The 23407-nt window shown below is 44.4% G+C and overlaps 1 protein-coding gene across 1 annotated transcript in view; it reads right to left on the bottom strand.

Moving 5' to 3' along the window:
* Positions 1-2701: 2701 nt before the first annotated feature.
* LOC115123782 (BMP-2-inducible protein kinase-like) overlaps positions 2702-23407 on the bottom strand; it is a 78785-nt gene continuing 58079 nt past the window's right edge. Inside the window, 9 exon segments of the mRNA XM_065011120.1 lie at positions 2702-4910; positions 9083-9184; positions 9579-9678; positions 9681-9783; positions 10082-10239; positions 13985-14122; positions 14472-14611; positions 19660-19832; positions 19970-20049. Coding sequence (XP_064867192.1) covers positions 3373-4910; positions 9083-9184; positions 9579-9678; positions 9681-9783; positions 10082-10239; positions 13985-14122; positions 14472-14611; positions 19660-19832; positions 19970-20049 — 2532 coding nt within the window. The 3' untranslated portion in view covers positions 2702-3372.

The raw sequence follows: 23407 nt of genomic DNA, 5'->3' as shown, positions 1-23407 counted from the left end.
ATGGTCTAGTTTTAGCGCCCCCTGTATTTCCCTTTCTTCATGGGAATGAAGGGGATTTGGGCCTCGTCTGGGAGCAACATTATCTCCTTCCTGTCAGACTCATTAAAGAAGAAAAAAATTGTCCAGGTGGAGATGAGTAATCGCTGGTCTGATGTCCAGAAGCTCTTTTCAGTCATGAGAGACAGTAGCATCAATATTACGTACAAAATAAATTAAAAACAATGCTAAAAAAAAATAAACACAGGAGTAAAACTGCAGCCATCCCCTCCGACGCCATTCAGTTGGTCAGGAGTAAAACTGCAGCCATCCCCTCCGACGCCATTCAGTTGGTCAGGAGTAAAACTGCAGCCATCCCCTCCGACACCATTCAGTTGGTCAGGAGTAAAACTGCAGCCATCCCCTCCGACGCCATTCAGTTGGTCAGGAGTAAAACTGCAGCCATCCCCTCCGACGCCATTCAGTTGGTCAGGAGTAAAACTGCAGCCATCCCCTCCGACGCCATTCAGTTGGTCAGGAGTAAAACTGCAGCCATCCCCTCCGACGCCATTCAGTTGGTCAGGAGTAAAACTGCAGCCATCCCCTCCGACGCCATTCAGTTGGTCAGGAGTAAAACTGCAGCCATCCCCTCCGACGCCATTCAGTTGGTCAGGAGTAAAACTGCAGCCATCCCCTCCGACGCCATTCAGTTGGTCAGGAGTAAAACTGCAGCCATCCCCTCCGACGCCATTCAGTTGGTCAGGAGTAAAACTGCAGCCATCCCCTCCAGAGTAAAACAGCCATTCAGTTGGTCAGGAGTAAAACTGCAGCCATCCCCTCCGACGCCATTCAGTTGGTCAGGAGTAAAACTGCAGCCATCCCCTCCGACGCCATTCAGTTGGTCAGGAGTAAAACTGCAGCCATCCCCTCCGACGCCATTCAGTTGGTCAGGAGTAAAACTGCAGCCATCCCCTCCGACGCCATTCAGTTGGTCAGGAGTAAAACTGCAGCCATCCCCTCCGACGCCATTCAGTTGGTCAGGAGTAAAACTGCAGCCATCCTCCGACGCCATTCAGTTGGTCAGGAGTAAAACTGCAGCCATCCCCTCCGACGCCATTCAGTTGGTCAGGAGTAAAACTGCAGCCATCCCCTCCGACGCCATTCAGTTGGTCAGGAGTAAAACTGCAGCCATCCCCTCCGACATCATTCAGTTGGTCAGGAGTAAAACTGCAGCCATCCCCTCCGACATCATTCAGTTGGTCAGGAGTAAAACTGCAGCCATCCCCTCCGACACCATTCAGTTGGTCAGGAGTAAAACTGCAGCCATCCCCTCCGACATCATTCAGTTGGTCAGGAGTAAAACTGCAGCCATCCCCTCCGACACCATTCAGTTGGTCAGGAGTAAAACTGCAGCCATCCCCTCCGACACCATTCAGTTGGTCAGGAGTAAAACTGCAGCCATCCCCTCCGACACCATTCAGTTGGTCAGGAGTAAAACTGCAGCCATCCCCTCCGACACCATTCAGTTGGTCAGGAGTAAAACTGCAGCCATCCCCTCCGACACCATTCAGTTGGTCAGGAGTAAAACTGCAGCCATCCCCTCCGACACCATTCTTTTTTCTTACATGTGGACTTTTATTGCTCATGAGTTATGAATAAAAATCAATATAGCCAGCAGAGGGCTCTAAAAATGTGCTTTACATGACTTTTCCAAGGACGACAACACACATTTAATCAAACTTGTTTATTGCATTATTAGACAGCAGTATAGCATGATAAATACAAAACAAGATTAACCTTAAATAAAAAATGAAACGTAAAATGTTAAACCACAGGGTTCCATAGGCTAGATGAATAAGGCAGCTACGAGCTTTTTTCAGTCAAAGTTAATGTGCCAAAGTTTGGTACATATCGTCACTGTCTGAGAATCATCTCATCTCCTAAACAAACTTTTCAGGAAATTCAAAAAAATATATAAATATATATATTTTTTAATCCATATTTTTCCCCTTCATGAACATACAATTATGAAACTTCTAAAGCCATTTTGAATAGCTTCTTGATCCGAGTAGATTGAGAGTTACTGCTTTCAATAGAATGAAAACTAATAATAATAATAATGGTGTTACGGGGTTATCAGACAGCGACATGTCCTTTCTGTAGCCTCAGATTCATAATTGCCATAATTACTAGCCAATGGAAGAGTCGACGCTGAAAGTGCTAGTAATTTAAACAATTTGGACACATGACCTGATTCTAATTTAGACTACAAGTAAATGGTAGGAGATTTGGCATGGTTTATGTTACCAAAGACAGAAGACTGTCTCAAGAGGTGGAAGTAGTCAGATATATTATATTCCATATCGCCATGTAGGAAAAATGGGTTGTGTTTTTCCCCTAATTCAAAAATGATAATGATTTTCATTTATTTATTGGTTTGAGGTAAAAGATCACATTAAAACAGTACTTATTGACAAGTTCAAAGTCTGGAATTAAACCTAAAATGAAAAATCCTAAATAAAATAATTTTAAAAAAGAGTCATCTTTAAAAAGAAATTAAACAAACCCGAATGAATCCCTTTCATTCTAGTGAATATATTGCAATAAAAAATCCCAACAAACTAAATGAGCTGTTATCTACTACTGTAAGTAGACTAAATGAAAAAAAAGAATATATATATATATATATATATATATATATATATATATATATATATATATATATAGAAATGAAAGGGTCTAAGAAGGGTGAAATGACAAAGTGATAAAGGCTCTGAAACGAATCCCTCCGTTGACACAAAAGGCAATGTTAACCATTTGGCTAAGGAAATGGCCTACGAGGTACTGTGCAGCAAGGCCGAGAATGTTTATAAGGCTTTATGGTGCTAAATCAAATATTATTGGTAGATCATGGAGGCCACAATCTTTACAAAAAAAAAAAATACAAAAAAAAAAGTGTTGTTTTTGCAGCAACTCAAGCGATCTGAAAACTGAGTTGTTTTCTTGTTGTTTGACACAGTATGATCTTGAGTGAAAACCAAAAATCGATCTCCATGTCTCACGAGACACGTATTGCGACGCAGCATAAAAGGCTTGTCAGCTAACAGGTGAAGGAAATTCATACAGAACCTGAAATAAAACTCAGCCACAAGTTTATGTTGGTTTTTGTTAATCCCAAAGTCCAGGTATTCATGTATTAAAATATCCTTCGGGGGGGGGGGGGAGGCATTGGAAACACATTAGCGCAGTTGCCGATCGCGGTTAAATTTGGCTGGAAATAGAATCAACTACCACACCACCAAGCTAGTTGACATCCCTTGGAAGGGAATATCTCCCCGGGACTCCATATGCTTGGTGTAACACAGCAGTGTGTGTGGCAGGAAGACTAGCAGACATTCACTGTTTGGAAGGGAACGGTGCAGCTCCGAAAGGATCCAGCTCTACTGGCTGTGACGGCTGCTGTTCAGGCCCAGGCTGCTCCACCAGTTCTGTGAAGGGTACCGCTCCAAAGTCATCCATGATGTTCCCATCCCCAAACGCATCATGGAGGGAGCTAGTCCGAGGCCTGCCATTGGCCGAACCCATGTCTGCCTTGCTGTCCCCCAGAAGTCCTTGGTACTGGTTAAGTCGGCTGCCATCCTGAGGACCAAAGGGATTGGCTCCGAAGGGGTCGACCTCATGAGGAAGGCTAGGCAGGGAAGCCCCTTTGTCTTTGTCGGCGTCTGCCATCGTTACGCCGCCGACGCCGATGTTCTCCTTGGAGTCTGAGGTGCTGAGGAACTCGTTGGAGCTCTGGGAGTCCCTCCTGCCGACCTTCTTGTGCCGGCGGACGCGCTCGGGGGTTCGGAAGCCGGGCTTGTTGTTCTTGCGACCGCCAGTGGGTGTGCCGTGGTGGCGCTTGCCATTGCTGCCACCGCTGGTGCCACCAGAGAACTTCCTCTGACGTGAGGACAACTTCTGGAGGCTACGCTGCTTCATCCTCTGCTGCTGGGGGCTGAGAGAATTCTCCAAGGCTGGACGGAAGATGTCCTCGGCACTCCTGGAGGTGGTTGGTGGCAGACCCGTGGGGCCGGGCTGGAAGGGAGAGAAGCCGAACGGGTCGATGCTTTCAGGGGACACCGGCGGAGTCCGACCCATAGAGAAGTCGCTGCTTCCAGTCTTGCCAGATTTGGAGAGGTTCCGGCTGAACGGAGCCTTAGTGAAGACGTCTAACTCGTCCACGGCCTGGCTGGGCTGGTTGACTATGGCCTCCTGGCTCACCTGCCTGAAGGGAGCCGCGGAGAAGATGTCTGCGCTTTCTGTTGGAGCTGCCGCTGGAAGAAAGAAGGGCACAGCACCAAACACATCCTCACCAAACACGTCCACAATGCCACCGACACAAGGGGAAGCTCTAACAGCAACCACACCAGGTGACACGGGAGACGTAATTGTGATTAGTGTGTCTTCTGACTCCAATCTCGGACTTCCCTCATGTGTGGCAGTAGCCACTCCTCCTTTTAGCTTCCTAGTAAGTCCTTCCTTAACCTTCCTGGGTTCATAGTCTGAGTCGGAGCTGTGTTTGTCGTACTCTTCCTCTGAGTCCATCAGCAGAGGCCTATGTCCCAGCATCTCCGTTTCCTCCAAATCTTCCAGTTCGTTGAAGAACTCTCTGTGCTTGTTGTTCAGACCTTCGTCGTCGTCCGGGTCGTCTTCCTCCTCGCTGCTCTTAGGGGAAGGAGGATCTGACTCAAAGTCACTGTCTGATTCGTCACCACCTGGTATGCGAGTCGTTTGTGAACCGCCGATAGGAGAGTTTCTCCTCCTACTTGGTTTGTGCTCCTTTGCCACCGGAGGTTGCAGCACTTCCTCAAGACCCACAGGAACAGGTACGGGGGCAGCGACGGGGTTACTGAGCTCTTCAATAGGCTGATCAGTTATCACCGCCACACTAGAACCTGTTGGATTGAAGCAGACAAGAGAATGTTGTTAAAAGTCAATTACCGGTACCAAGAAGCCTAAACACCCAAAGCTATATTCAATGTCAGTAACCAAATATACAGTGCCTTGCAAAAGTAGTCATCACCCTTGGTGTTTTTCCTATTTTGTTGCATTACAACCTGTAATTGAAGTGGATTTTTATTTGGATTTCATGTAATGGACATACACAAAATAGTCCAAAGTCCAAAAAATGGTTTCAAGAAATTTCTAAAAAAAATGAAGTGGTGCATGTGTATTCACCCCTTCGCTATGAAGCCCCTAAATAAGATCTGGTGCCACCAATTACCTTCAGAAGTCACATAATTAGTTCAATAACGTCCACCGGTGTGCAATCTAAGTGTCACATGATCTCAGTATATACACACACACACACACACACACCTGTTCTGAAAGGCCCCAGAGTCTGCAAGACCACCAAGCAAGCGGCACCATGAAAACCAAGGAGCTCTCCAAACAGGTCAGGGACAAAGTTGTGGAGATGTACAGATCAGGGTTGAGTTATAAAAAAATATCAGAAACTTTGAACATTCCACGGAGCAGCATTAAATCAATTATTATTAAAAAATGGAAAGAATATGGCACCACAACAAACCCGCCCACAAACTCACAGACCAGGCAAAGAGGGCATTAATCAGAGAGGCAACAAAGAGACAAAAGATAACCCTGAAGGAGCTGCAAAGCTCCACAGCATAAATTGGAGTATCTGCCCATAAGAACACTTTAAGCCATAACACTCCACAGAGTTGGGCTTTACAGAAGAGTGGCCAGAAAAAAGCCACTGCTTCAAGAAAAAAAATTCAAACACATTTGGTGTTTGCCAAAAGGCATGTGGGAGACTCCCCAAACATATGGAAGAAGGTACTCTGGTCAGATGAGACTAAAATTGAGCTTTTTGGCCATCAAGGAAAACACTGTCTGGCACAAACCCAACACCTCTCATCACCCCGAGAACACCATCCCCACATTGAAGCATGGTGGTGGCAGCATCATGCTGTGGGTATGTTTTTCATTGGCAGGGAAACTGGTCGGAATCGAAGGAATGATGGCGCTAAATACAGGGAAATTCTTGAGGGAAACCTGTTTCAGTCTTCCAGAGATTTGACACTGGGACGGAGGTTCACCTGCCAGCAGGACAATGAACCTAAGCATACTGGTAAAGCAACACTCAAGTGGTTTAAGGGGAAACATGTAAATGTCTTGGAATGGCCTAGTCAAAGCCCAGACCTCAATCCAATTGAGAATCTGTGGTATGACTTAAAGATTGCTGTACACCAGCAGAACCCATCCAACTTGAAGGAGCTGGAGAAGTTTTGCCTTGAAGAATGGGCAAAAATCCCAGTGGCTAGATGTGCCAAGCTTATAGAGACATATCTCAAGAGACTTGCACCTGTAATTTGCTCTAAAAAGTATTGACTTCGGGGGGGGGGGGGGGGGGGGGTGAATAGTTAACACACAAGATGTTTGTCTTATTTCTTGTTTTTTTTTCACTATTAAAAATATTTTCTTCACTAAACTAAACTCACTAAACTCATATTGTCTACGTTTTCTGTAACATTTTATTTAGTGCATGGATTTAAGATACATTTGGAAAAAATTGAATTGTTCATAAGTTTATTGTTGTGGAAATTGTTGCATTTTGTGCTTCCCGGGTGGCGCTAAGGCACTGCATCGCAGTGCTAGCTATGCCACCAGAGATTCTGGTTCAGCTCGGGCTGTCGCAGCCGGCGACCGGGAGGCCCATGGGGTGGAGCACAAATGGCCCAGCATCGTCCGGGTTAGGGAGGGTTTGGCCGGCAGGGATATCCTTGTCTCATCGCGCACTAGCGACTCCTGTGGCGGGCCGAGCGCAGTGCACGTTAACCAGGTCGCCAGGTTTACGGTGTTTCCTCCGACACATTGGTGCGGCTGGCTTCCCGGGTTGGATGGGCGTTGTGTCAAGAAGCAGTGCGGCTTGGTTGGGTTTTGTTTCGGAGGACGCATGGCTCTCGACCTTCGCCACTCCTGAGTCTGTACAGGAGTTGCAGCGATGAGACAAAAACGAACTACTACTACCGATTGGATACCACGAAATTGGGGGAAAAAAAGGGGTAAAATTGTTGTATTTGATATTTTATTCAGTATAAGAAGATTGAAACCTGGAAATGTATTTGCTGATCTTTTAGAAAAACTTAGATTACAAAAGAAAAAGTTTAAAAAACAATTAATTAAAAAATACCAAACCCAGCAGGTCAAACGCTACCATATGGGGCTGGGGAGTAATTTAATTTAACGTTTTGAATTTCTCCCCAGCTTGTTGTCAGGAGAGACCAGGGTCAAACGCTACCATGTTCAGGGACACATTATTCAATTTCTGTGGAACTTGTTCAGTTTATGTCTCAGTTGTTGAATGTTATGTTCGTTCAAATATTTACACGTTAAGTTTGCTGAAAAACGCAGTTGACAGTGAGAGGACGTTTCTTTTTTTTTGCTGAGTTTATGTATAAATAAATAACTTTGTGATTAAGGATTCTCAATACCCAGTCAATCATCGTGTTGCTTCATTTCATTATCAGAACAAAAAATCCCGTTCCGTGAGCTTGTAGCCTACCACTTCATGGCTGAGCCGTTTTTGCTCCTAGACGTTTCCACTTCACAATAAAAGCACTTAAGAGCAGCTCTAGCAAAAATTGGACGAACTGACTTGGTGGAAAGGTGACATCCTATGACGGTGCCACGTTGAAAGTCACTGAGCTCTTCAGTCAGGCCTTTCTACTGCCAATGTTTGTCTATGGAGATTGCATGGCTGTGTGCTCGATTTTATACACCAGTCAGCATTATTCATCTCATATGCATACGTATATTCTGTACTCTACATCATCGACTGCATCCTTATGTAATACATGTATCACTAGCCACTTTAACTATGCCACTTTGTTTACATACTCATCTCATATGTATATACTGTACTCGATACCATCTACTGTATGCTGCTCTGTACCATCACTCATTCATATATCCTTATGTACATATTCTTTATCCCCCTTACACTGTGTATAAGACAGTAGTTTTGGAATTGTTAGTTAGATTACTTGTTGGTTATCACTGCATTGTCGGAACTAGAAGCACAAGCATTTCGCTACACTCGCATTAACATCTGCTAACCATGTGTATGTGACAAATAACATTTGATTTGATTTGATTTATGAAATAGCCAAATCCACTATATATATATATATATATATAAATAAATAAAGTATCTTACATAACTATTCTAGATTGTTTGTTGGAATGACTCATAACCAATTCACATTTACGGAGCAGGAAGTGACTCCATAATAGATAGGGGTCTTTCCACTGCCACCAAACCAAATGTAGCTGTCCGTAGCTAACGAAGAGAAATACTCGTACGAGTTACGAGATACATTCGCATGATAAAAATACCTCTTACCATACTATTAGGAGAAACATCGTGTTACATTCTACTGATCATTATTAAGAGATGTTTTAGTTATACAATTAATTTTTGGGGGGTTGGGCTGTAGCTCGAATACACCTCTGTAAGTAAAAGTCCAACCACAAAATAATAAACCACATTTGAGGCAAATCTCCTTAATTAACATTAGCTTTTGAGACTGAAGGCCACTGAAAACTATATCAACATGGCGAGTTTCAAATGAGTTTAATAAAGATAAATATAATTACAAATGTCAACAACAACAAAAAATAACGGTCAAAACAAAACAAACAAACAAAATCACTACTTTTACCTAACTACTTTTTTTACTTTTACTCTTCATTAACAAGATGTGTTACACACCAACTGTTCGGCTCTAACTTGCTAATAATTATATATTCCATCTGACCATTGAAATCCTCTGTTGTTGCAGCAAAAGACTGCAGTTACGCAACACGGCCTGTATTCACAAAGCATCTAAGGCTAGGTTTTGCTGATCTAGGATCAGTTTAGCCTTTTAGATCATAATGAATCATCCTATATTGTCGGTGGGAAAGATGTGCAGCACTGCTGCTCAGATTTCACAACCTCTTGGGTTTATTAGGGTTTATGTGGGATAGAACAGTGTGGTTTGGACTACAGAAGAGAGGGTACTTCCATACTACAGTGTTGGAGCAGGACAGGAAGGGGACTTGCCTGCACTAGACAGGAAGGGGGAGGAGCCAAACAGGTCTTCAGGGGTGATTGGCTGCAGCGGTCGGTCTGCCTCCTGGCTACTGGTTCTCTCCAGAGGTTTACCTGTTCAGACAGAGAGGGGGGAGAGAGGCGGCCGTTAGAGAGGGGAGAGAGGCGGCCGTTAGAGAGGGGAGAGAGGCGGCCGTTAGAGAGGGGAGAGAGGCGGCCGTTAGAGAGGGGAGAGAGGCGGCCGTTAGAGAGGGGAGAGAGCCGTTAGAGAGGGGAGAGAGGCGGCCGTTAGAGAGGGGAGAGAGGCGGCCGTTAGAGGGGAGAGCGGCCGTTAGAGAGAGAGGCGGCCGTTAGAGAGGGAGAGAGGCGGGGGAGGCGGGTTAGAGAGGGAGAGGCGGCCGTTAGAGAGGAGAGAGGTGGCCGTTACTAGTTGAAGATCTATCTAAATAAAGCAGCGCCAGAGATGGAATAGTAGAGGTAGGGGGAAGGTAAAAGATGAGACACTTGCTTGCTCTGAGGAGGTCGAACTCGCGGTCCAGCAGCTCCTCCTCCGTCAGTTTGGAGAAGTTGTCCTCTCCAAAGGGGTTCCATCGGGACATGTCAGGAGGGTGGCTCTGGGGGTGACCAGGCTCTGGGGGGTGACCAGGCTCTGGGGGGTGACCAGGCTCTGGGGAGGAGGGGTGGTCACCTTGAAGTCCACCAGAGGGCTTCTACTGGGGTACAAGGGGCAGGGAGAGAGAGAGAGAGAGAACGCGCGCAAGGGAGGGGAGAGAGAGAGCGAGAGGGAGGAGCGAGAGAGAGCAAGGGAGGAGCGAGAGAGCGAGAGAGCGAGAGAGAGAGAGGGAGGAGCGAGAGCGCAAGGGAGGAGCGAGAGAGTGCAAGGGAGGAGCGAGAGAGTGCAAGGGAGGAGCGAGATAGAGAATTACTTGTGGTGTCTGTTACTAACCCGAGACATTACATAGATATTGCAGTAAAAACCCAGTGGAGGTTAAGTAGGTCGAGGTATGTTACCTGGTGTTAGTGGATGGAGGCTCCACGGGGGACATAGTCCCGGGCACAGGCCCAGCAGGGTTATAGGAGCCCGGGGGAAGCTGACACTCCAGAGGATAGGGCTGCTGGGTGGGGTGTTGATGCTGTTGCTGTGCAAAAGCCCGTTGGTACTGGTGCATCTGCCAGGGAGAAGGGAAGGCGGTAACTAACGGTGACAGACGAACATAGACACCCTTCATTTGATCAATAGGAGTCTAAATCAAAATGAGAAAACTACCACTGGGAAGTATCAGCAGCAAAATGGTTTTTAGATACTTTAATTAAAAAGTTGATTATGACACAACGGAGGAAAAACTGCAAGTGATTGACCTGGAATCTGCACTGTTCTTGTTGTGGAATGAAAGGAGACCGTTAGAGGGGGGAGAAGTGCAACGACACAGTTATTAACAGGGCAGGGGGCCAAGATAGTAAACAGTTTCATGACATGTCCAAGATGCCCTAAAAAATAAAAAAAAACAGCACAGAAACAAGACTCTCTGCCAAGATTTCCAAGTGCAAAACAGAAGTGTTACTTCATAGTAAACTTCACACCCCCCAAAATCCTGTTGAGTTACCCTCTGTGGCCAAACACCAGCCCTCCACCAACATACTTGTTAAGACAGAGGTACTTTTAGCTTGTTTTCCACCCAATGGTTACCATCTGTTACCATCGGTTACCATCTGTTACCATCTGTTACCATCTGTTACCATCTGTTTCAACGGTTACCATCTGTTTCCATCTGCGGTTACCATCTGTTACCATCGGTTACCAACGGTTACCAACGGTTACCATCTGCTCCCATCTGTTTAATTTCAGCAGGAATCTGCTCCGTCCACACAGTCAAGAGGAGAGGGTGAACTCCACCGTGAGTGAGTGAGTGAGTGAGTGAGTGAGTGAGTGAGTGAGTGAGTGAGTGTGTGTGTGTGTGTGTGTTAGTGTATGTGTGGCCGTGTTCAATGAAATTATACCAAGATCAGGCCGTGTTTGTCTGTTATACTGACCACTCATAACCACTGAGTGTTTAAGAAACATTAGAAAATAAAATGGGGAAAACACTAAACGTTGGAAAGAGCTACACATGTTATTTGTATATAAATAAATATGTTATTTATCTATAAATGTTGGAGCATACTAACCTGACAGTTAATATGTTATATATATTTATAAATGTTGAAGCATACTAACCTGACAGTTAATATGTTATATATATATAAATGTTGAAGCATACTAACCTGACAGTTAATATGTTATATATATATATAAATGTTGGAGCATATAAACAGCATACTAACCTGACAGTTAATATGTTATATTATATATATATACTAATGACAGTTAATATGAAGCATACTAACCTGACAGTTAATATGTTATTTATATATATAAATGTTGAAGCATACTAACCTGACAGTTAATATGTTATATATATTTATAAATGTTGGAGCATACTAACCTGACAGTTAATATGTTATATATATATATAAATGTTGGAGCATACTAACCTGATATTATAAAGTTAATATGTTATAACCTAGTTATATATAAATGTATACTAACCTGACAGTTAATATGTTATATATATATATAAATGTTGGAGCATACTAACCTGACAGTTAATATGTTATTTATATATATAAATGTTGGAGCATACTAACCTGACAGTTAATATGTTATTTATATATATAAATGTTGAAGCATACTAACCTGACAGTTAATATGTTATTTATATTTATAAATGTTGAAGCATACTAACCTGACAGTTAATATGTTATTATATATATAAATGTTGGAGCATACTAACCTGACAGTTAATATGTTATATATATTTATAAATGTTGGAGCATACTAACCTGACAGTTAATATGTTATTTATATATATAAATGTTGAGCATACTAACCTGACAGTTAATATGTTATATATATCTATAAATGTTGGAGCATACTAACCTGACAGTTAATATGTTATATATATCTATAAATGTTGAAGCATACTAACCTGACAGTTAATATGTTATATATAAATGTTGAAGCATACTAACCTGACAGTTAATATGTTATTTATAAATGTTGGAGCATACTAACCTGACAGTTAATATGTTATTTATATATATAAATGTTGAAGCATACTAATATGTTGAAGCATACTAAAATATGTTATTTATAAATGTTGGAGCATACTAACCTGACAGTTAATATGTTATTATATATAAATGTTGGAGCATACTATGACAGTTAATATGTTATATATATATATAAATGTTGAAGCATACAGTTAATATGTTATATTATAAATGTTGAAGCATACTAACCTGACAGTTAATATGTTATTTATAAATGTTGGAGCATACTAACCTGACAGTTAATATGTTATTTATATATATAAATGTTGGAGCATACTAACCTGACAGTTAATATGTTATTTATGTATAAATGTTGGAGCATACTAACCCACGAGGGTGACTGAAAGATGAAGGTTCACACTCCAGGCCAGTGGGGGGCAGTAATGCAAGATGTATCGTTGTGGTCTCTACCTTCTTGCCCTTTGTGCTGTTATCTGTGGCCATTAATGCTTGTTCCCTGTTTTGTGTTGCTACAATGTTGTTATGTAGTGTTGTGTTGCTCCCATGCTGTGTTGTATTATGTCTCTATGTAGTGTTGCTACCATGCTGTGTTGTATTATGTCTCTATGTAGTGTTGCTACCATGCTGTTATGTAGTGTAGTGTTGCTACCATGCTGTGTTGTATTATGTCTCTATGTAGTGTTGCTACCATGCTGTGTTGTTGTCGTAGGTCTCTATGTAGTGTTGTTACCATGCTGTGTTGTTGTTGTAGGTCTCTATGTAGTGTTGTTACCATGCTGTGTTGTTGTTGTAGGTCTCTATGTAGTGTTGCTACCATGCTGTGTTGTTGTTGTAGGTCTCTATGTAGTGTTGTTACCATGCTGTGTTGTTGTTGTAGGTCTCTATGTAGTGTTGCTACCATGCTGTGTTGTATTATGTCTCTCTATGTAGTGTTGCTACCATGCTGTGCTGTATTATGTCTCTCTATGTAGTGTTGCTACCATGCTGTGTTGTTGTCTTTAGGTCTCTCTTCATGTAGTGTTGTGTTGTGACCATGTTGTGTTGTTGTATTATGTCTCTTTATGTAGTGTTGTGTTGCTGCCATGCTGTGTTGTCTGTCTTAGGTCTCTATTTATGTAGTGTTGTTACCATGCTGTGTTGTATTATGTCTCTCTATGTAGTGTTGCTGCCATGTTGTGTTGTCGTCTTAGGTCTCTATGTAGTGTTGCTACCATGCTGTGTTGTATTATGTCTCTCTATGTAGTGTTGCTACCATGCTGTGTTGTCGTAAATAAGACTTTGTTCTTAACTGGCTTGCCTAGTTAAATAAAAGTTGGTTGCCAATTGCCATATAAACTCCACAGAAGAATCAGAATCACAGAAGATCAAAACGATACTGTGACTACAAAAACAGGTCAAAATACTGTAAAAGATCCACACAAAAAAAAAACACTAAGCACGTTTCAGGTAAAATACAACAACCCGATGTTTATCTCCCAGCAACAGCTAGCTGAAATGTCCATGAATGTTTGTTTTCGACCTGTCCCCAAATGAAAACGTGACCTGAAAACGTGACCCGAAAACGTGACCTGAAAACGTAACCTGAAAACGTGACCCGAAAACATGACCCGAAAACGTGACCCGAAAACGTGACCCGAAAACGTGACCCGAAAACGTGACCCGCGTGTCACGAATGTGTCTGGTGGGGATTCAACCACCAACATGGAGGCAGTTCGATCAGCATTTGAAAGTTGAGAAGACACCCACAAAAAAGGCTGAATTTCCTTTATAAAAGCCAAATTAGACAATGGACGTGGCTCTTACCATGGCTGCGTAGTGAGTCTGCTGTTGCTGATTCATGGGCTGCATCATCATCGGTTGTTGGAGCAGGGCCTGCTGCTGGTGCTGCTGCTGTTGGAGCTGCTGTTGGAGCTGGATCGACTGCTGAAGGGCCTGCTGGTACTGTTGAAGGTACAGAGATAGTTTAGATTTCTCTAGATTATATATATATATAGATATCTCTTGTTAGATCATGTGGCTCTCTGTACAGTTCAGGACAACCCAGGACAGCCCGTCACCTTGCAGGGCGGTGTTAGTAGTAGTGGGTGGAGCAGCTTTGACACTGATTTTGCGTTGTGTTGCAAAACGTTTTTTGTTGTTGTTTGTTTGTTGGTTGTTGCTACGGTGTCACCGTGTGAGGGTGACTCAGTAGTACCTGAAGGTATTGGAGCTGCTGTGGATGGACAGGGTGACTCAGTAGTACCTGAAGGTATTGGAGCTGCTGTGGATGGACAGGGTGACTCAGTAGTACCTGAAGGTATTGGAGCTGCTGTGGATGGACTGGGTGAAGTGGATCTTGTTGTTGCAGACGCAGGTCCCCAGGCTGCAGCTGCTGGAGGACCCTGTTGGCTGTCTGTGGCGCCATCGGCTGCTCATTCCCTGGGGTGGTCGCTATGATAAAGCGTAGAGATATTTCATTGTTAATTTTGTCAAAAAAATCAGAACATTTGTCTCCTTTTCTGTCGACCTAGTATCGCAAAAAGCCGCCTTGATGCCGGAAGCTTACTTTAAAATATCGGTGCACCGAAGACTGTAAATCAAATGTTTATTGGTCGAGTACACATACTTGCAGATGTTTCCGTAGGAGCAGCGAAATGCTTGTGTTTCTAGCTCCAACAGTAATACCTAGCTAACTCCTTCATGTCTAGCTCCAACAGTAATACCTAGCTAACTCCTTCATGTCTAGCTCCAACAGTAATACCTAGCTAAATGCTTGTGTCTCTAGCTCCAACAGTAATACCTAGCTAACTACTTCATGTCTAGCTCCAACAGTAATACCTAGCGAACTACTTCATGTTTAGCTCCAACAGTAATACCTAGCTAACTGCTTGTGTGTCTAGCTCCAACAGTAATACCTAGCTAACTCCTTCATGTCTAGCTCCAACAGTAATACCTAGCTAACTGCTTGTGTCTCTAGCTCCAACAGTAATACCTAGCTAGCTGCTTCATGTTTAGCTCCAACAGTAATACCTAGCTAACTGCTTGTGTCTCTAGCTCCAACAGTAATACCTAGCTAACTGCTTGTGTCTCTAGCTCCAACAGTAATACCTAGCTAACTACTTAATGTCTAGCTCCAACAGTAATACCTAGCTAACTACTTAATGTCTAGCTCCAACAGTCATACCTAGCTAGCTGCTTCATGTCTAGCTCCAACAGTAATACCTAGCTAAATGCTTGTGTCTCTAGCTCCAACAGTAATACCTAGCTAACTACTTCATGTCTAGCTCCAACAGTAATACCTAGCGAACTACTTCATGTTTAGCTCCAACAGTAATACCTAGCTAACTGCTTGTGTGTCTAGCTCCAACAGTAATACCTAGCTAACTCCTTCATGTCTAGCTCCAACAGTAATACCTAGCTAAATGCTTGTGTGTCTAGCTCCAACAGTAATACCTAGCTAGCTGCTTCATGTTTAGCTCCAACAGTAATACCTAGCTAACTGCTTGTGTCTCTAGCTCCAACAGTAATACCTAGCTAACTCCTTCATGTCTAGCTCCAACAGTAATACCTAGCTAACTGCTTGTGTCTCTAGCTCCAACAGTAATACCTAGCTAGCTGCTTCATGTTTAGCTCCAACAGTAATACCTAGCTAACTGCTTGTGTCTCTAGCTCCAACAGTAATACCTAGCTAACTGCTTGTGTCTCTAGCTCCAACAGTAATACCTAGCTAACTACTTAATGTCTAGCTCCAACAGTAATACCTAGCTAACTACTTAATGTCTAGCTCCAACAGTCATACCTAGCTAGCTGCTTCATGTTTAGCTCCAACAGTAATACCTAGCTAGCTGCTTGTGTGTCTTGCATCCAACAGTAATACCTAGCTAAATGCTTGTGTCTCTAGCTCCAACAGTAATACCTAGCTAACTACTTCATGTCTAGCTCCAACAGTAATACCTAGCTAACTACTTCATGTTTAGCTCCAACAGTAATACCTAGCTAACTACTTCATGTCTAGCTCCAACAGTCATACCTAGCTAGCTGCTTCATGTTTAGCTCCAACAGTAATACCTAGCTAGCTGCTTGTGTGTCTAGCATCCAACAGTAATACCTAGCTAGCTGCTTGTGTTTCTAGCTCCAACAGTAATACCTAGCTAAATGCTTGCGTCTCTAGCTCCAACAGTAATACCTAGCTAACTGCTTGTGTCTCTAGCTCCAACAGTAATATCTAGCTAACTGCTTGTGTGTCTAGCTCCAACAGTAATACCTAGCTAACTGCTTGTGTCTCTAGCTCCAACAGTAATACCTAGCTAACTGCTTGTCTCTAGCTCCAACAGTAATACCTAGCTAACTGCTTGTGTTTCTAGCTCCAACAGTAATACCTAGCTAACTGCTTGTGTTTCTAGCTCCAACAGTAATACCTATCTAACTGCTTGCGTCTCTAGCTCCAACAGTAATACCTAGCTAAATGCTTGCGTCTCTAGCTCCAACAGTAATACCTAGCTAACTGCTTGTGTCTCTAGCTCCAACAGTAATATCTAGCTAACTGCTTGTGTGTCTAGCTCCAACAGTAATACCTAGCTAACTGCTTGTGTCTCTAGCTCCAACAGTAATACCTAGCTAACTGCTTGTCTCTAGCTCCAACAGTAATACCTAGCTAACTGCTTGTGTTTCTAGCTCCAACAGTAATACCTAGCTAACTGCTTGTGTTTCTAGCTCCAACAGTAATACCTATCTAACTGCTTGCGTCTCTAGCTCCAACAGTAATACCTAGCTAACTGCTTGTGTTTCTAGCTCCAACAGTAATACCTAGCTAACTGCTTGTGTGTCTCTAGCTCCAACAGTAATACCTAGCTAACTGCTTGTGTCTCTAGCTCCAACAGTAATACCTAGCTAAATGCTTGCGTCTCTAGCTCCAACAGTAATACCTAGCTAAATGCTTGAGTCTCTAGCTCCAACAGTAATACCTAGCTAACTACTTCATGTCTAGCTCCAACAGTAATACCTAGCTAACTACTTCATGTTTAGCTCCAACAGTAATACCTAGCTAACTACTTCATGTCTAGCTCCAACAGTCATACCTAGCTAGCTGCTTCATGTTTAGCTCCAACAGTAATACCTAGCTAGCTGCTTGTGTGTCTAGCATCCAACAGTAATACCTAGCTAGCTGCTTGTGTTTCTAGCTCCAACAGTAATACCTAGCTAAATGCTTGCGTCTCTAGCTCCAACAGTAATACCTAGCTAACTGCTTGTGTCTCTAGCTCCAACAGTAATATCTAGCTAACTGCTTGTGTGTCTAGCTCCAACAGTAATACCTAGCTAACTGCTTGTGTCTCTAGCTCCAACAGTAATACCTAGCTAACTGCTTGTCTCTAGCTCCAACAGTAATACCTAGCTAACTGCTTGTGTTTCTAGCTCCAACAGTAATACCTAGCTAACTGCTTGTGTTTCTAGCTCCAACAGTAATACCTAGATAACTACTTCATGTCTAGCTCCAACAGTAATACCTAGCTAACTACTTCATGTCTAGCTCCAACAGTAATACCTAGCTAACTGCTTGTGTCTAGCTCCAACAGTAATACCTAGCTAACTGCTTGTGTGTCTAGCTCCAACAGTAATACCTAGCTAGCTGCTTGTGTGTCTAGCTCCAACAGTAATACCTAGCTAACTACTTCATGTCTAGCTCCAACAGTAATACCTAGCTAACTGCTTGTGTTTCTAGCTCCAACAGTAATACCTAGCTAACTGCTTGTGTTTCTAGCTCCAACAGTAATACCTAGATAACTACTTCATGTCTAGCTCCAACAGTAATACCTAGCTAACTACTTCATGTCTAGCTCCAACAGTAATACCTAGCTAACTGCTTGTGTCTAGCTCCAACAGTAATACCTAGCTAACTGCTTGTGTGTCTAGCTCCAACAGTAATACCTAGCTAGCTGCTTGTGTGTCTAGCTCCAACAGTAATACCTAGCTAACTACTTCATGTCTAGCTCCAACAGTAATAACTAGCTAACTGCTTGTGTCTAGCTCCAACAGTAATACCTAGCTAACTGCTTGTGTGTCTGGCTCCAACAGTAATACCTAGCTAACTGCTTGTGTCTAGCTCCAACATTAATACCTAGCTAGCTGCTTGTGTGTCTAGCTCCAACAGTAATACCTAGCTAACTGCTTGTGTGTCTAGCTCCAACAGTAATACCTAGCTAGCTGCTTGTGTGTCTAGCTCCAACAGTAATACCTAGCTAGCTGCTTGTGTGTCTAGCTCCAACAGTAATACCTAGCTAACTGCTTGTGTGTCTAGCTCCAACAGTAATACCTAGCTAGCTGCTTGTGTGTCTAGCTCCAACAGTTATACCTAGCTAGCTGCTTGTGTGTCTAGCTCCAACAGTAATACCTGTATAGACAGTAGTTATATAGGATGGTGTGTATAGACAGTATGGATAGAAAAGGTGTGGACAGCAATAGTTATATAGGATGAGCCTAGACTAATATACAGTATATACACATATGAAGTATGTAAACATTAAAGTGACTAGTGTTTAATGACTATGTACATAGGGCAGCCGTCTCCGCAGGGTAGAGTACCGGGTGGTAGCCGGCTAGTAACCGTGACTAAGTTTCAGGGTAGGGTACTGGGAGGAGTCTGGCTAGTGGTGACTGTTTAACAGTCTGATGGCCTGGAGAAAAACAGCTTCTATCAGTCTCTCGGTCCCAGCTTTGATGCACCTGTACTGTCTCGGTCTGCTCGATGGTAGCGAGGTGAACAGGCCGTGGCGCTGATGATCTGAGGACCTTGATGATCTTCTTGGAATTCCTGTGACATTTGTAGAAGATTGTGAGGGTCTTCGGGGGACGAGGCACATTTCCTTCAGACTGGGATATGGAGAATTGAATATGAATAACACCCCAGCTCTGAGGACGCGGCTTGGGATGCAGTCTAGGCTGGCACGGGTAAACACGTTTAAATTACTTCCTCACGCCAGGCCACAGAGAACAAAAGCACTAAGTCCTCTTCAGTGTCGATGGTGTTTAGCTTGTCCGGGAAGCGTAAGCTCGCGGGATCAGGAGGCTATTCTCCCCCCACAGGGAGATGCACAGTGTCAGCCAAGGTGCAGTGCACATGGGGAGGGGGCACTTAGGGGTTCAGTGCCCATGGGTGGGGGCTCTTAGGGGTTCAGTGCCCATGGGGGGGCACTTAGGGGTTCAGTGCCCATGGGGGGCATTTTTAGGGGTTCAGTGCCCATGGGGGGCACTTAGGGGTTCAGTGCCCATGGGGGGGCACTTAGGGGTTCAGTGCCCATGGGGGGGCGCTTAGGGGTTCAGTGCCCATGGGGGCGCTTAGGGGTTCAGTGCCCATGGGGGCGCTTAGGGGTTCAGTGCCCATGGGGGGGCGCTTAGGGTTTCAGTGCCCATGGGGGGGGGGACTTAAGGGTTTCGGTGCCTTGCTCAAGTGCACAAAACGGCAGATAAAGAAAACAAACACACAGTAAAATTTGAACGCTTACCTTTCTGCCCATTACTGACAGGTACAGAAGGCTCAGCTGTAGGGGTGCCGATGGGCGTGGCAGCGACCGGGGTGCCGGCTGCTACAGGAATGGGTAGCACATAACTGCTTGTAGCTTTGGGTCTCTGTCTCGGAGTGATGGAAGTTGCCGTCGGCCCCACGGACTCTGTGATTCTGGACCAGAAGAACAGGTTTAGGTTTGGGGAACTTAAAATGGTCTCCCTTTCATATAACCTTGATTTTATTACATCCCTTTTTGCTAGAGACCTGAGATTTACATTCCAGAATATCTATAACGCACGGTGACATACCTGGCTTTCGTCATACTCTTCCTGGCAGCGAATTGGCTGGCTGTGAGCGGCTCAGGAAGTGACGTGGGGAGAGGAGAGTTCTGTAGGAGACAACTTGATGTTACACAACCATCTCAACCAACTAACTCAGGGTGCATTGTGGGGAGAGGAGAGTTCTGTAGGAGACAACGTGATGTTACACAACCATCATCTCAACCTAACTAACTCAGGGTGCATTGTGGGAAGAGGAGAGTTCTGTAGGAGACAACGTGATGTTACACAACCATCATCTCAACCTAACTAACTCAGGGTGCATTGTGGGGAGAGGAGAGTTCTGTAGGAGACAACGTGATCTTACACAACCATCATCTCAACCTAACTAACTCAGGGTGCATTGTGGGAAGAGGAGAGCTCTGTAGGAGACAACGTGATGTTACACAACCATCATCTCAACCTAACTAACTCAGGGTGCATTGTGGGAAGAGGAGAGCTCTGTAGGAGACAACGTGATGTTACACAACCATCATCTCAACCTAACTAACTCAGGGTGCATTGTGGGGAGAGGAGAGTTCTGTAGGAGACAACGTGATGTTACACAACCATCATCTCAACCTAACTAACTCAGGGTGCATTGTGGGAAGAGGAGAGTTCTGTAGGAGACAACGTGATCTTACACAACTATCATCTCAACCTAACTAACTCAGGGTGCATTGTGGGGAGAGGAGAGCTCTGTAGGAGACAACGTGATCTTACACAACCATCATCTCAAACTAACTAACTCAGGGTGCATTGTGGGGAGAGGAGAGTTCTGTAGGAGACCACCGGCTGCCCATTCCCTGGGGTTGTCGCTATGATAAAGCGTAGAGATACAATTTGATCAGGAATTACAGTGTAGACATTGTTAATGTTGTAAATGACTATTGTAGCTGGAAACGGCTGATTTTTAATGGAATATCTACATAGGTGTACAGAGGCCCATTATTAGAAATGTCCTTGTTTTAGAAAGAAAAACACATTTTTTTGTCCATTAAAATAACATAAAATTGATCAGAATTACAGTGTAGACATTGTTAATGTTGTAAATGACTATTGTAGCTGGAAACGGCATATCTACATGGGATTTTATGGATTATCTACATCGGCGTACAGAGGCCCATTATCAGCAACCATCACTCCTGTGTTCCAATGGAATATCTACATAGGAGTACAGAGGCCCATTATCAGCAACCATCACTCCTGTGTTCCAATGGCACATTGTGTTAGATAATCCACGTACAGAGGCCCATTATCAGCAACCATCACTCCTGTGTTCCAATGGCACGTTGTGTTAGATAATCCACGTACAGAGGCCCATTATCAGCAACCATCACTCCTGTGTTCCAATGGCACATTGTGTTAGATAATCCAAATGTATCATTTTAAAAGGCTAAGTGATCATTAGAAAACCCTTTTGCAATTATGTTGGCACAGTAGAAAACTGTTGTCCTGGTTAAAGAAGCAATAAAACTGGCCTTCTTTAGACTAGTTGAGTATCTGGAGCGTCAGCATTTGTGGGTTCGATTACAGGCTCAAAATGGCCAGAAACAAAGAACTTTCTTCTGAAACTCGTCAGTCTATTCTTGTTCTGAGAAATGAAGGCTATTCCATGCAAGAAATTGACAAGTAACTGAAGATCTCGTACAACACTGTGTACTACTCCCTTCACAGAACAGCGCAAACTGGCTCTAACCAGAATAGAAAGAGTGGGAGGTCCCGGTGCACAACTGAGAAACAAGAGGACAAGTACATTAGAGTGTCTAGTTTGAGAAACAAGACACCTCACAAGTCCTTAACTTGGAGCTTCATTAAAATAGTACCCACAAATCACCAGTCTCAACGTCAACAGTGAAGAGGCGACTCCGGGATTCTGGCCTTCTAGGCAGAGTTGCAAAGAAAAAGCCATATCTCAGACTGGCTAATGAAAAGAAAAGATTAAGATGGGCAAAAGAACACAGACACTGGACAGAGGAAGATTGGAAAAAAGTGTTATGGACAGACGAATGTATATTTTGAGGTGTTCGGATCACAAAGAAGAACATTCGTGAGATGCATTAAAAAAATGGAAAAGATGCTGGAGGAGTGAACCATCTGTCAAACATGGTGGAGGCAATGTGATGGTCTGGGGGAGGTGGAGGCAATGTGATGGTCTGGGGGAGGTGGAGGCAATGTGATGGTCTGGGGGAGGTGGAGGCAATGTGATGGTCTGGGGGAGGTGGAGGCAATGTGATGGTCTGGGGGAGGTGGAGGCAATGTGATGGTCTGGGGGAGGTGGAGGCAATGTGATGGTCTGGGGGAGGTGGAGGCAATGTGATGGTCTGGGGAGGTGGAGGCAATGTGATGGTCTGGGGGAGGTGGAGGCAATGTGATGGTCCGGGAGGCAATGTGATGGTCCGGGGAGGCAATGTGATGGTCGGGGGAGGCAATGTGATGGTCGGGGAGGCAATGTGATGGTCGGGGAGGCAATGTGATGGTCGGGGGAGGCAATGTGATGGTCGGGGAGGCAATGTGATGGTCCGGGGGAGGCAATGTGATGGTCGGGGGAGGCAATGTGATGGTCTGGGGGAGGCAATGTGATGGTCTGGGGTGGCAATGTGATGGTCTGGGGGAGGCAATGTGATGGTCTGGGGGAGGCAATGTGATGGTTTGGGGAAGCAATGTGATGGTCTGGGGGTGATGGTCTGGGGAGGCAATGTGATGGTCTGGGGGAGGCAATGTGATGGTCTGGGGGTGATGGTCTGGGGGAGGCAATGTGATGGTCTGGGGAGGCAATGTGATGGTCTGGGGGTGATGGTCTGGGGGAGGCAATGTGATGGTCTGGGGGAGGCAATGTGATGGTCTGGGGGAGGCAATGTGATGGTCTGGGGGAGGCAATGTGATGGTCTGGGGGAAGCAATGTGATGGTCTGGGGGTGATGGTCTGGGGGAGGCAATGTGATGGTCTGGGGGTGATGGTCTGGTGGAGGCAATGTGATGGTCTGGGGGAGGCAATGTGATGGTCTGGGGGAGGCAATGTGATGGTCTGGTGGAGGCAATGTGATGGTCTGGGGGAGGTGGAGGCAATGTGATGGTCTGGGGGTGCTTTGGTGGTGGTAAAGTGGGAGGTTTGTGCAGGATAAAAGGGATCTTGAACAAAGTAGACTATCACTCCATCTTGTAACGCCATGCCATACCCTGTGGACCGCGCTTAAATGGAGCCAATTTCCTCCTACAACAGGACAAGGACCCAAAGCACAGCTCCAAACTATGCAAGAACTATTTAAAGGAAGAAGCAGTCAGCTGGTATTCTGTCTATAATGGAGTGACCAGCACAGTCACCGGATCTCAACCCTATTGAGCTGTTGTGGGAGCAGCTTGACCGTATGGTACGTAAGAAGGGGCCCAATAAGCCAATCCAACGGGTGGGTGGTTCTTCAGGAAGTGT

This window comes from Oncorhynchus nerka, linkage group LG27 (genome assembly GCF_034236695.1).
Source record: "Oncorhynchus nerka isolate Pitt River linkage group LG27, Oner_Uvic_2.0, whole genome shotgun sequence".
Lineage (NCBI taxonomy): Eukaryota > Metazoa > Chordata > Actinopteri > Salmoniformes > Salmonidae > Oncorhynchus > Oncorhynchus nerka.
The sequence above is the reverse complement of the archived record's forward strand: the minus strand, read 5'-3'. Positions and strand labels throughout refer to the sequence as shown.